Raw genomic sequence first — 13,142 nt, 5'->3', positions numbered from 1 at the left:
CAAGTACGTTATAGCATTAGGAAAGGTTGCTTTTGTCACCGAACATTTCTTAGTAGATTACAATTGGATTTACTAGGCTAATCAATAAACATAATGTCTTGAATTGTTCAGCCGTTGGTGTAAAACAAAACAATAGTACCAACACCATTAACTTTCCTAACAAATTTGTTTTAATGGTTATATTTATTTTGGCTCTAAACAACTTTTTGGTTTCATAAATACTCTTAAAGATTATTGGTCTCAAAATTCTTATAGAAGCAGCCCTACTTTACACTTACATAGGTGATCTCCTATAGTATCCTACCATACTTCTCTTGGTACTTTCAATATATTGGAATCATTAAAAGCATAACTTATCCTGATACACTAAGCAACATAGCACGTCTATTATCTAAGGAATGGATAGGAATGCCCTTCTAAACTATTCATAACTTAGTTATTCTATTGAACTAAGATCTTGGAATTTCCAATTAACAAGGTTGGGTTCCGCTTTGATGATTTAAATCAATAGGCTGTAAGCCCATTTCCTGCAAAAGATGGTACGCTTGATTGGTTGGTAATTCTTTTATGAAAGAATCCGCTATGTTTTTCTTCGATTTAACATAGTTAATAGAGAGTATGCCATTTGAAATTAGTTGTTTAATGATAGTATGTCTACGACATATATGTCGAGATTTACCATTACAATGTATGCTGATAGCAAGTACCAATGTTTCCCAGCTCAAAATATCATTGAGAAAAGTACAAAGCCATTCTTCTTTTTCTCCAACTTTATCTAAAGCGATAAACTTAAATTCCATTATGGATCGAGCTACACAAGTTTTCTTAGAGGAATTTTAAGACATAGTATAGCCTTCAATGGTTAAAAAAAAAAACCACTTGTAGAATTCGTATCCCTTATGTCAGATATCCAATTTGCATCGGTATGTCCTTCTAATAGCTATTTAGAATAATGTAATCCATAATTAATCATGCGTCTCAAGTATTTAAGAACATTCATCATGCCTTCCAATGGTCATTTCCTGGATTACTTGTAAATCTGTTTAGTTTTTTGACGGTACATGTTATATCCAAATGCATGAAGTTAGTAATAAACATATTAAGTTGTCTATAATGCACGAATATTTCAATTGTGATACGGGTTCACAAGTGTTTTTGGCTAAGTGTAGACATAGATCTACAGGTGTTTTAAATGGATTATCGTTACATGCCTCTCAACATAATGAGATTGAGACAACGATAATCCATCAAGTCTTTTAGAGATCTTAATCTTTAATATGACATCAACGGTACCCATATCTTTCATATCAAAATGTTTTGTCAACATTTCTTGATTGTGGTAATAACTTTTGAGTTATTACCCATAATTAACATATCGTCAACATATAATATAAAATCACATATTTACTTGATGTGCATTTTATGTAAACACATTGATCGCATTTATTAATTCTGAAACCATTTGACAACATAGTTTTGTCAAATTTCTCGTGTCAATGCTTACGTGCTTGTTTTAATCCATATAACGATATACCAAGCTTGCACACCACTTTTTATTTATTTATTTTATTAGAGAGCCACAAACCCTTGAGGTTATTTAATGTATATTTCTTTTTCCAAATTATTATTTAGAAAGGCCATTTTTATATCTATTTAATGTATTTCGAGATTATGTAGTGTTGCAATTGCAATCAATACTCAAACAGACTTATCCTTTGTAATAGGTGAATATGTATTGAAAAAGTCAAGACCTTCTTCTATGTATATCCTTTGGTTACTACTCTAACCTTGTATTTGTCAATTGATTTATCAAATTTTGACTTCATTTTGAAGATCCATTTGCAGCCTGAAGCTTTATTTTCCCATGGAAGATCGACCAATTCTCAAGTGCAATTTTGTATGATGGACTCAATTTCATCATTGACAGCTTATTTTCAATAAGGAGCTTCAAAAGTAGACATTGCCTCAATTAATGTCCATGGATCAATTTTAGCAATTATGTTAAAAAAGTTTGGGCCATAAGTCTTCGATATTTTTGCCCTCTTGCTGCGCCTTTGTTCTTCATATTTTTGATGATTTCTATTTGCAGTATCATAAGTTCATTTTTGTGAACTTAATTCTCTTCCTTTGCGAGGAAAGATGTTTTCAAAGGATGTACGTTCCTTGATTCGATTATAGTTAGTTCATGTGTATCAAGTATTTCTAATTTATGAACTAGAAATTGATATGAGCTACATTTGTATGCAAATCCAATAAGGATGCAGTCAATAATTTTAGGTCAAATCCTAACCTGTTCAGGCTTTAGCATTTGTACTTTAGCTAAGCACTCCCATAGTTTTAAGCATTTGTAGGAAGATTTTCAACAATTTCATAATTTATAAGGTGCCTTACTTTTGTGTGGTATTTTATTTAAAATGTAATTTGTTGGAAGGATGGCTTCCCTCCAAAAGTTTGGGGTAAGTTTGAAATTATCAACATTGCATTCATCATTTTTTTTAAGAGTTCAATTTTTGCATTCAGTAACAACGTTTGATTGAGGTGAATACAGTGCCATTGTTTGATGAATAATTCCTAATTTCAAACATAATTTTTCCAACAGTGCAGCATATTCTCCACCCCGATCACTACGAATAATTATTATTCGTTTTTGAAGGTAATTTTTACTTCATTCTTGTAGAGTTTAAACATTTTCAAACATTCATCTTTGGTTCTCCACAAGTATACATAACATTAGTTTGTACAATTATTAATAAAAGTGATGAATACATTGTACAACCTTTAGTTTGCACAAGTTTTAAATCAATGTGAAATAATTCTAAAGGTGTCATGTTTCTTTCAATTAAATGAAATGGTACTTTGGTCAACTTAACCTCTAAACATACCTCGTATTTACAGTTCATATTAAAATGCATATTTAATAGTAAACTTAAATTCATTAACTTGTAGACAAAATTAAAGTTTACATGTCATAATCTATGATGTCATAAATTAGATGACTTAAGAATATAAGTAGAAGAAGATATTTAATTCTTTGAAATATTCGACACAGTAGTGAGAACATTCATCTTAATTAATCCGTCACTTAAATAGCCTTTTCCTAAATATATATTATTATTGGTAAATACAAACTTATTGGATATAAAGACTAATTTGAAGCCATTCTTGTGAAGTAAAGAACCAGAACTAAGTTTTTGCAAACGTCCGGCACATGAAGCATATTGTTAAAGTTGAGTTCCTTGCTCGATATCATTTTCAATACTACTTTACCTTGTCCTTCAACCTTCGAACTTGAAGAGTTTCTCATGAACAATTTCTCACCACTTGTTGTTGGAGTATAAGATGAAAACACTATCCTATCAGCACAGATGTGATGAGTAGCACCCATGTCAATCCACCATTCCATGAGATTTTCAACGTTGCTGCATACTGAAACTACAGTGGACAAGTTTATGCCCGATATTTCATCTATTAATGCATCAGATTCGGTGACATTTGATTGGGTTTGCTTCTTTGGTTTGCAACATTCGTTTGAATGATGTCCAAAACTTTTCGCAATTTTAGCAATTGTCCTCGAACTTTTGGCATTCCTCTTCTTGTTCTTTTTAATAGAGAAGAACCTGCAATTCTTGTACTTGATTGATTACTATTTTGGAAACTACCATCTTCAATTTGATTCACATTCCATAAGAAAATTAAAGTTGAGAAATATAAAATACTTTTCTAAAGAGAGATCACATGATCAAGTACATTACGAGTCGGTAAACTTTTACCAAAATTTTATATTAGTCTTTAAATATTAATTAAACTTAACTTTGTTTATGATTGTAGAGCCGTATATTTCTGTTAGTAACATTAATTAAAAAAAAAAATGAAGTATCAATTGATTAAGAAGAAATTATGCCACATACCTATTTTTAAATAAATATTTGGGTTATACTTGTCAACTTATTTTTTAGTATAAATACTGGTTTTTATAGTAAAAGAGAAATGTTAAAAGTTAAACAAATAATACAAATATCATTTATGATGCTAAATTTATTCCATCAAACCCACCCTTAAATTATAAACCAACTAACATGCCCTTAATTTATGCCCCCAACAAACATGCCATTAACTTGAGGAAATTAGCACCAAAATCTCTAATCTTATTCCAAACAAAACACGTCTACCAATTCATTTCTCTCCCTCTAAAAACATACATAAGAAATCTCAACTAAATTGAAGGATTGATCTTCTACTGATCTTAAACGTAGTGTAATCAACATAATATCAAATACCAACCATTTTGATTGTTATTTTCTGTTGTTATTACCTATTTATAGATACTACAAAACCCTTGTTCGGCTTGGGAAAAAAAATCAAAATCACATTCTTGAAACTTCTTCAATGACTCTTGATACAAATACATCTCGCATGGGATTAGTATGAATAGTGAGCAAGGTCATTTGAAAATGACATTTCAATGACGACAATGGGTACTACCTTTGAAAATTGAGTTTGATGACATATAGCATGTTAAATTACATTTCCCAGATTAGTGAAATCAAATTGTGTTATAGGTTTGATTGTTTTCAACATTTCTTAGCTACATATTCTTCAGTTTGTGGTGAAGTATGATTTTAAAATATATGGAGGTTATAAATTGAAGTAGTGATGAATTAAAAATAATAATAATAATAATAATAATAATTATTTAAGGTTCCTCACCCATCTCTATGTTGTTCTGACTGTGCCAGCCATTTATGTAATGTTGTTAGATTTGCGGAATACAGTGATTTAGGCAATGTAATTGACACAAGCACCATGAATATGGAAATTCATATTTTTTAAAAAATCCATTGTCTTACTTTGGCTAGCTTATCACATTTTGATTTAGCATTGGATGTTGTTTGTCTATTTATATGGCAATGATTATATTATATATCCAATCTCTAACATGAATTTTAATCAATTTGTTCAAGCATGATTGCAGATTGTTCATGATAAAGTTTGTCGAATACATAATAAAAGAGGAAGGGATAGAATGGGACAGACCATCAATTCAAAAAAAAAAAAATTCAGATCGAACTCAAACAATTCAACTATACAAACATGGCTGCGAGAAGATCATTAAATCTATAACACAAATTTTAGTCTTGTACCGCCCAACGTTAGGCGCGATAGGAATATAAAATTTTGATGATTTAATTGGTTATGTATATCGCTCTAGATTATTGAACTTTGTTTTGACTTTATTTGTGCAGCCGTAGTGTGGTTACAAGTTGCTTCATTTTCACTCTCGATTGCACTGCTTTTGCATTGTTCAAACATGTTTGCATTGCATTCTTTATTAAAAGATTTACATGTCAGATCCATACTTGTAATACAACGACAACTACAAACAATGGATTTAGAACACATATACATATGAATCTGTCATAATAGAAGCCTTAATGCATTTGTATATTTCATCTTCAGATTATTTCATATATATTTTTCATTCTAACTGAAGGTGAGACGCACAAATGATGTGAATTTAAGACATTTATACGAGAAATGCATTACATGGTGATGACAATCTCGACAAATCAAACATAAAACTATGGAATAAAAGTGAACTAAATTGTATTTCACGACATGTAACAAGTATTTTCATATACGCAAGTGGTCGCCTCTTATTCAACCCTCAACATTGTCCAGAAAAAGTACACATATTATAATACCAATCTGCGATATGTTAATCGATTAATTGATAATATACACAATCAAAATAATCGTAAATGTTTATTATGAAACCTACAAAAATGATCAAAGTTATCACTTGCGGGAAATGAATTAGGAGATCATAGATGATAAATCTCTAAAAATATATACACAATTGATTTGTATTTTGAGGCAAAGAAGGGAGGATCACTGTGATTATCACTTGAAATATTTAAAAGATTAAGTAAGAACTGCATCAAATCAGAAGACGTTACGATAGGACTAACATTATCCTGATGTTTAAGTTGAAAAATCTTGAAAAACAATTCCAATGTCACCGAGTTCTAGAACGTAGAAGACAAGGTTTATGGTATGAATATTCAGCCAGCAAGTTTGTTTTTTGTTGCCCATAATCATGTTTTTGAAGTTAATACTTGATTTAGAAATGGCATTAATGGATAAATGTGAATTGGAGGGATTTAAAAATTAAAAAAAATTAAAAAAAAAAATTCAGTTACACAATGGAACTGATGATATATTTTTGGAATTAGGTTTACCTTAGGAAGCAAGTATATATATACATAATTCTTACATAATCACGTATATTTGATTTTATAAATATATCTTAGCAAATTATGAAGTATTTTTTACAAACGATATAGATATGAAATTTTCCAATATTTTAATGTGATGATCTAGCACCACAAACCTAGCCCATTAACGAGCCTAATTCTCAGCCTACATAAGAAATGAATGTCAAATACTAATCTTATATACCTTAAATAAACTTAATCTCATAAAAATTCAACAAGGGAGTTCAATTTTTTCCAAATAGTGGGTCAGATGGTGAAAATTTATTTTATGTATAGTAAAAATTTCTAAAACTAAATGTTAATGTTGCGCACACAGAAGGACCAATTTTCGAGTAAAAGAGGATTTAAAGTTTTTATTTACGAATTGTATGGTTATTTTCCTTATTTTATTAATTAAATAAATTGTAGGGACCAAGTATAAAATTTATTTAATGACGACTTCATTTCATCTTCCTCAAATTAAAAAAATAAATAAATAACTGTAAGCCACATACACGCCCAGAGGAAATATGGCTGAAACGTTTCAGACTTTGGTTGAATATTCAAGGCATTAAACCTCATAAGGATATACATAGCACTGTACACACACAATTATGGCATTTAACTTCAAATGAAATGCATGTATTGAAACATAGAAAGGCAACCCTTCATTCTCCTTAAATGGAGATGAGTACCATTTAAGGATGATCAAACGAAGAATAATCAAACGAGAAGAGAAGAATGAGAATCAAGGGAAATTTGTAAGATTATTTTTGGCTGTTACATAGAAAAAAACAACCTAGTTATAAGGTTACAACTGATTACAAAAAGGAAAATTTGTACACTAATGAGCAAATGCCCGAACCAAAATATGTTATTGCTATGGGAGCCTGTACAATTATAGAAGTAACCACCAAACTACTAAGGAAATAATATCTAGAACAACGAAAAAAGAGAATATATATAGTGGAAAACAATATGACAATGTTTCCATATCTATAACAATACTGTTTGCAGTATTTATGTTCCTTTGTGATCCAGTTTACAATCTATAAATAATCAGAATTGAAGCAGGATTTTGTGGAATTGATAGGTTCTCCCATGGAACACCACTGTAGATTGCAGTTTGAACAAGGATATCAGATCTAGCCATAATAGGACAAAATATCAGTTATAGCTAATCTGTCTTGCTTGTGGTAATATATCCAAATCTATGCCCACGATTCAGTATACCAGCCACCAGAGCATCACAAAAGTGAATGCAAAGAAATATATATGAAATATAAGGCTGAACCTTGTGGGCCAGCAGAACAAATATGAAGCTGTCCCTGCACATTGTAGATACTACGATTCGTCCCATGTTAGATAAGATAGCTAACCGTATTTGAGGAGGGTCTTCCTTTCACCAGTGCCCTGAATATCCCACATGAGAAGAAAAGAGAAATATTGCGATGAAAATATAATCAATGATAGAAGCCTATTCTTTTTCTTGAGGATGGCAGAAGATCTATTTCTAGATATTGTCTTCGTTTCTTCATTTATCCATTTTATATTCATTGGTCATTCTTAGCTAAATCAATAATTACCACCAAGCTTAAGAAGCTACCTTAACACTTCCAGATAACTAAGATCCAGCCTGCCTGCACGTCTCAATTTCAAACTGCTCAATCTTCAAACATCAATGAGAGGAAGCGGAAGTTTCCAGTAATTCCATTGATTAAAGTCCTCCTGAAACCGAGGGAAAAATGAAGTTGATCAAGTAAAAACAGTAGAATATGCACATTTAAGCCGTAAACATTTTTTATGTTTCGAGTTAATGACATGCAAGGATATGGTAAGAGTTAAAAAGCAAAACAAGAATCGAAACATGAATCACGTTCAACTCCCAGGTGCATAAAGAAAGAATAGAAACAACATATTTTGCAGAGAACTGTTCGAGGAGACATTGTTAATGGGTTCAACTGTCAAGTAAATAAAGTAGAGAAAGTATTGATAATGAGCCCTATAAAAATTATAGAGAAAATATATTCTTGAGCACAAGGGACATTAATGTCCTTGAAAGTGACTTGGATGTAATACTTCGAAAGTAGTACCCAGAAAATTAAGAGTCAAACCTGCTCAGATGATGACATGGAAGGAAACATGCCATGCACAAGGTCACAAAGAGACGTATATGATTTGGTATGAGTTCCCCGGTTTACAACAATCTCACCCTGTAAATATTTCGACAGATTTTTAGATGAAATTTCCATCCACAGAAAGAACTTGTACAATTTTCACTATCATTTCTTAGAAGTACCTTTGGATTTATGATAAATATTTTTCCTCTAGGGATTCCAACCTTAAGGTAGCTAAACTCATCAGTGTCTCTGTTTCCAAAACCAGCATAGAAGGGATTTCTATCAGGAGGAAACAAGGCCCTAATAACCTGCAAAATTGGAAGAAAAATAAGTTCAAGTCTGTCCTCATTTTAAAAAAGATGTATACATTTTCCTAGCCACCTCCTGTTAAGCCACTTGTTCTAAAAGCTTAAGCTCCGGCCATATTTAATCATTTAAATCTTATCTAAAACAACCACCCTCATATGTAGGCATAGTTCATTTTGTTTTTCTTCAAAGCCTTATATGTACACAATTTCATTTGAGCCTAGGATCTTTGCCTCCATATTAGAGCCTGACAAGCTCAAACAAACAACTCAATTTGTCCAAAGCTCAAATAAGCAATCAAATTCCAAGATTCGCGTTCTCAAATGGGGGCATAAAACTTCTGAGAATAGTAATGAAATAAACAACCAACATTTAAGGACTTAGGCTATCCCTCTTAATAATGTTGAACTTTTAACATTGAACTTCAAGACTTAATAAAAATGGCATTTTCTTTCTCGTAGCCAAAGTTAGGTTAACTGAGTTTTAGAACACACAATTGACAAGGGGAATAATGGTCAAAACGGTAAATATTAGCTGAAATATTTGGAAGCCCTAAAAAATCTTAGATCAATTCATAAAGCATATTGATCTCCATTCACATTCTAAATGTCAAACTCTTCCTAGGTCCTCTCTTCATTATTTCAATATTTATTCAACAAACAAATTTTACTGCAACAGAAAGAGTAACGTATTTAATCAAAAAATGTTAAACAGTTCCCACAGAAATAGATTTAGTGCAGAAGCTGGAATTGCATGCTAAAACCAAGTTATCATAGAACGGGAATAGAAAATTTAGAATTGTTAAAGCTCAAGTGACCTACTTTGAGTAACGCATAAACAAGCCACCCAAGCTCAAAACTTCACCCTCGAACCTGCCGCTCTAAAACATTTCTAATACATTTCAACCATCTTTTTTGTCCTATACTCAACCTTACATTCTCAACTCAACCTTTTCCCTTCTCGTTCTACCGCCATTCCCAGTGCAATCTACAGTATAAGGACCCAGGTTGGGAAGTAGGAATCCCTTTCTGATATCAGACTAACCACACCACACAACCACAATTCCGGCATGATAATGACTTTAAAGTATCCAAATCTAAGCTCAATTTCAATTCTTGTGCTGCACATTCCTGCTCTTCCCTCTTCCTTCTTTTTTTTTTTAATTTTTAATTTTTTTTCAATATCATTTACAATTTTGTTTCTCCTGTTACCCTATTGTACTCACAGTTCATACCACAATATTCAAATTTAAAATAGATAAATTATACTTAATGATAAATTACAAGGTTCCACAACTTCCACTCACGAAGTCCTGATTCTCACTCTGATAATTAATGTGCCAACCTATCTCAGTGATTGTGATGTAGCACGACTACAATTCCTACTGCAAAGATGTTTTATATTTTTTAGAAGTTTATTTTATATTTAGTTCTCTTGTAATAGGACTTTCTATTTTAGGGGGTATTTGTTTCCCATTTTTCTAAGAATGAGAATGAAAAATATAGTCGTTATGTACCTCACACAAGATATAGAAATTCAAATTTGATGATTTGATGTGATAGATAACAGTCATATTTTTCATTTTAATAGGAACAGAATGGGAAACAAACAGGGGCTTTATTAGTTTCTTTATTGAGTTTTAATTAGATTAGACTTTTATTAATTTCATAGTTTCCTTATTTCAATCTCCTAGTACTATTAGGAATAGGAATAATTTACCTATAAATATAGGACCATTGTACAATTTTCATTCATTCATTCATTATCAATTCAAGACAAGCAAATTATTCCTAGATTTCTTATTTCAATTCTTGATACAAGAATTTTATTAACGCTTCCGCACCAGATTGATTGATGTATATGGCAGATATTACCCCCCTTTTGGAACACATGGGACAATAGTTCCTTTTCCATAGGAACGGGCTTGCCCTTCACAAAGTAATTATTTTTTTTTCGATTTCCCTCCTCCTCTCTTTAGCAGAAAAACATAAACAACAGGAGAATACATACTCATGGGTGAATCTCCGCAAATAAAGAGATTAAATGAAAAACTGGAGCAACAGTATCTCTTAGAACCAATGAAAACTACAATTGTTTTGCTTGGGGCAGGCCCCAAAAAAAAAAAAAAAGGGAGTTGACGGAATTATGTAAAAAGGATAAACTATGCAGAAATAAATGAAGGTTGGGACTAAAAATTTTAAAGGTGGAGACGTGTTTTCAATAGGCGCTAAAGGTTAAGGACTAATTGTGAATTTTTTCCAAAAGGAAACAAATGTTGTGTTTGCTGGGATTCGAACCCAGGTATGCGCAACCTAAAAAAGTAACTTTTACCACAAAGCTATGGACGCATTCAATAAACTAGAGTTTTAATATTTAATATGTTTATGTATATATTAAAACATATAGAAGTATATAAGTATTGAGGGTGGTGGACACCTCCCCCCCCCCCCAAAAAAAAGCACAAGAACGTATCGATTTCCCAGAAGCCACCAATCTAACTAGTTGAAGGGATACTAAACATAGCAAACACAGTAAATGAGTCAATTAAAACAGCAAATTTTTAAAGGACATCTTTTTACAAATAATAGCATCACGCATGAAGAAAATCAGAAGAATCAGCTAAGAGATGTGAAGTTTTGTAGTGGTGTATTAATGGTGAACTATAGTGAAAAATGTTTCTATCATTTATTCTAAACATTTATCGAGCAATAATATTGCAAGATCTCGATTCAAGCAATTCACAATCAAATTACATGTCTACTTATTTTCACAAAGAAACACAGTACTACATATAACACACAGGTTACAGCAAAACATGATTGTAAGAGATCCAAATAGGGCAATGCATTTGGCCCGTATTTTTACACAGTGGCTCAAATAATTATATCTCTAGGAATTAAGAATCTAAAACATGTAGGAGGAATACCAGAAATTTCTCCAAGAACCTTTTTCTACCCTCAACCCCCAGGAGGGAAAAAATAAAAGAATACCAAAAAGAATGAAGCAGAAGAAATAGAAATGGATGCATCAAGGTTCAGTTATGGTAAGTGAAACTTAAGTCACTGACCTCCAAGCAAGCAATTTTGAATTCATGAGGAGCTCTTCTAACAACTGCAAAAGCAGAGAATTTCTCAAATCATAAAAGCCATGGCACACAGTTTACATCCTTAAAGTTGTAATAATTGAGTTTAAAATGAAAATACTTTTTCTAAATGAACATATGTAAAGCAAGCATATCAAAATAGCTAATAATAGAAAGATGGTCTTGCTAATTTTTTTAGTTGCCAGAACTAAAAAGCTTAAATATATTGAGAGATGAAATCCTAAAGGGCCTATTGCACTTTCTAGAATTTACTGTTTGGAAGAAGGATAATTTTTCTAAAGAACATGTAAAGAAGGAACCTAAGACCATCTCCAACCTGCACCATTTTGCACCAAACTAAAAATTATCTACAACCCATTATAACAATTACAACAAAATGAACAGTGTTTAATCATTTTCTTCATTTCTTTTATTCTTAACAATTTATATAGCTAAAAAATTATTTATTTACTTGATTTACTACTACATAAATTACTACATGCATAATTTCGTTTCGTTTATGAAAATATTAAATTATTTAATAAACTTTAAAAATGTAGTAAAATTAATAAAAATACCACAACTTAGAAAATATTAAATCATGTTATTGAAAACAACGTAGTACATTTCAAATTCCGAAATTATGGTACGACGAAGTCGATCTAGTATCGTAATTTAATTATCAAAAATCATATATTCATCCTACAAATGTTCAACTAATAATAATAATTTACTTAATAATAATCATCATCATAATAATAATAATAATTAATTAATTACTTAAATATGAATTAAAAAAATTTATGTATAATGTAAAATGACACAAATACCCTTGATATCACTTGGTCATACATGAACAACAAGCAAAATGGACTTTTATCAAATTTTGTGCAAAATGGTGCAAGTGAATAGTATTGACTTGCATCATTTGGCACCAAAATGGTGCAAGATTTGGTGTTAGGTTGGAGTGGCACATTTAGTAAAAATTGGTGAAGAATGGTGATTTGGTGTTGTGGTTGGAGATGCTCTAATATACATCAATCTTTTAGGTATATATGGCTCAAGCTCCATCAATATGGAGTCGGCTCCAGCTTGGCAAAAGTTTTTGAGATAGATAAGGTGAACTGGTAATCAACTCACCTTTGGCTCACATGTTGAGCTCCGCTCATTCAACGGTTGGTTAAAACTACAGTGATATGCACCAAAAGTTTTGTAGAATTTCAACATGGCGACAAAAAACCACCTTTGGCTCAAATGTTCACAAGTTGAGCTCGGCTCATTCAATGGTTGGTTAAAACTACAAAGATATGCGCCAAAAGTTGTGTAGAATTTCAACATAGCGACAAAAAACCCGGGGGAGGGGGGGGGGGGGGAAATTTT

General features: G+C 31.5%; 1 protein-coding gene across 3 annotated transcripts; it reads right to left on the bottom strand.

Moving 5' to 3' along the window:
* Positions 1-7,008: 7,008 nt before the first annotated feature.
* On the bottom strand, positions 7,009-11,870 carry LOC111394508 (phosphatidate phosphatase PAH2-like). 3 transcript variants are annotated; one of them, XM_023020365.1, is made up of 6 exons: positions 11,607-11,741; positions 8,554-8,682; positions 8,369-8,467; positions 7,861-7,982; positions 7,549-7,667; positions 7,009-7,399 (listed from the first exon to the last, which is right to left on the bottom strand). In XM_023020365.1, exons 1-4 carry the CDS (start codon positions 11,706-11,708, stop codon positions 7,926-7,928), a joined length of 387 nt encoding a protein of 128 aa, XP_022876133.1. In that variant the 5' UTR covers positions 11,709-11,741; the 3' UTR covers positions 7,009-7,399; positions 7,549-7,667; positions 7,861-7,925. The 3 variants fall into 3 exon arrangements, 2 of the variants coding, with proteins under 2 accessions (XP_022876133.1, XP_022876132.1); XR_002702622.1 differs by lacking the exon at positions 11,607-11,741 and adding an exon at positions 11,748-11,870 and having other exon boundaries at positions 7,009-7,667; XM_023020364.1 differs by having other exon boundaries at positions 7,009-7,667.
* Between the last annotated feature and the right edge of the window lie 1,272 nt (positions 11,871-13,142).

Source organism: Olea europaea, chromosome 5 (genome assembly GCF_002742605.1).
Source record: "Olea europaea var. sylvestris chromosome 5, O_europaea_v1, whole genome shotgun sequence".
Lineage (NCBI taxonomy): Eukaryota > Viridiplantae > Streptophyta > Magnoliopsida > Lamiales > Oleaceae > Olea > Olea europaea.
The sequence above is the reverse complement of the archived record's forward strand: the minus strand, read 5'-3'. Positions and strand labels throughout refer to the sequence as shown.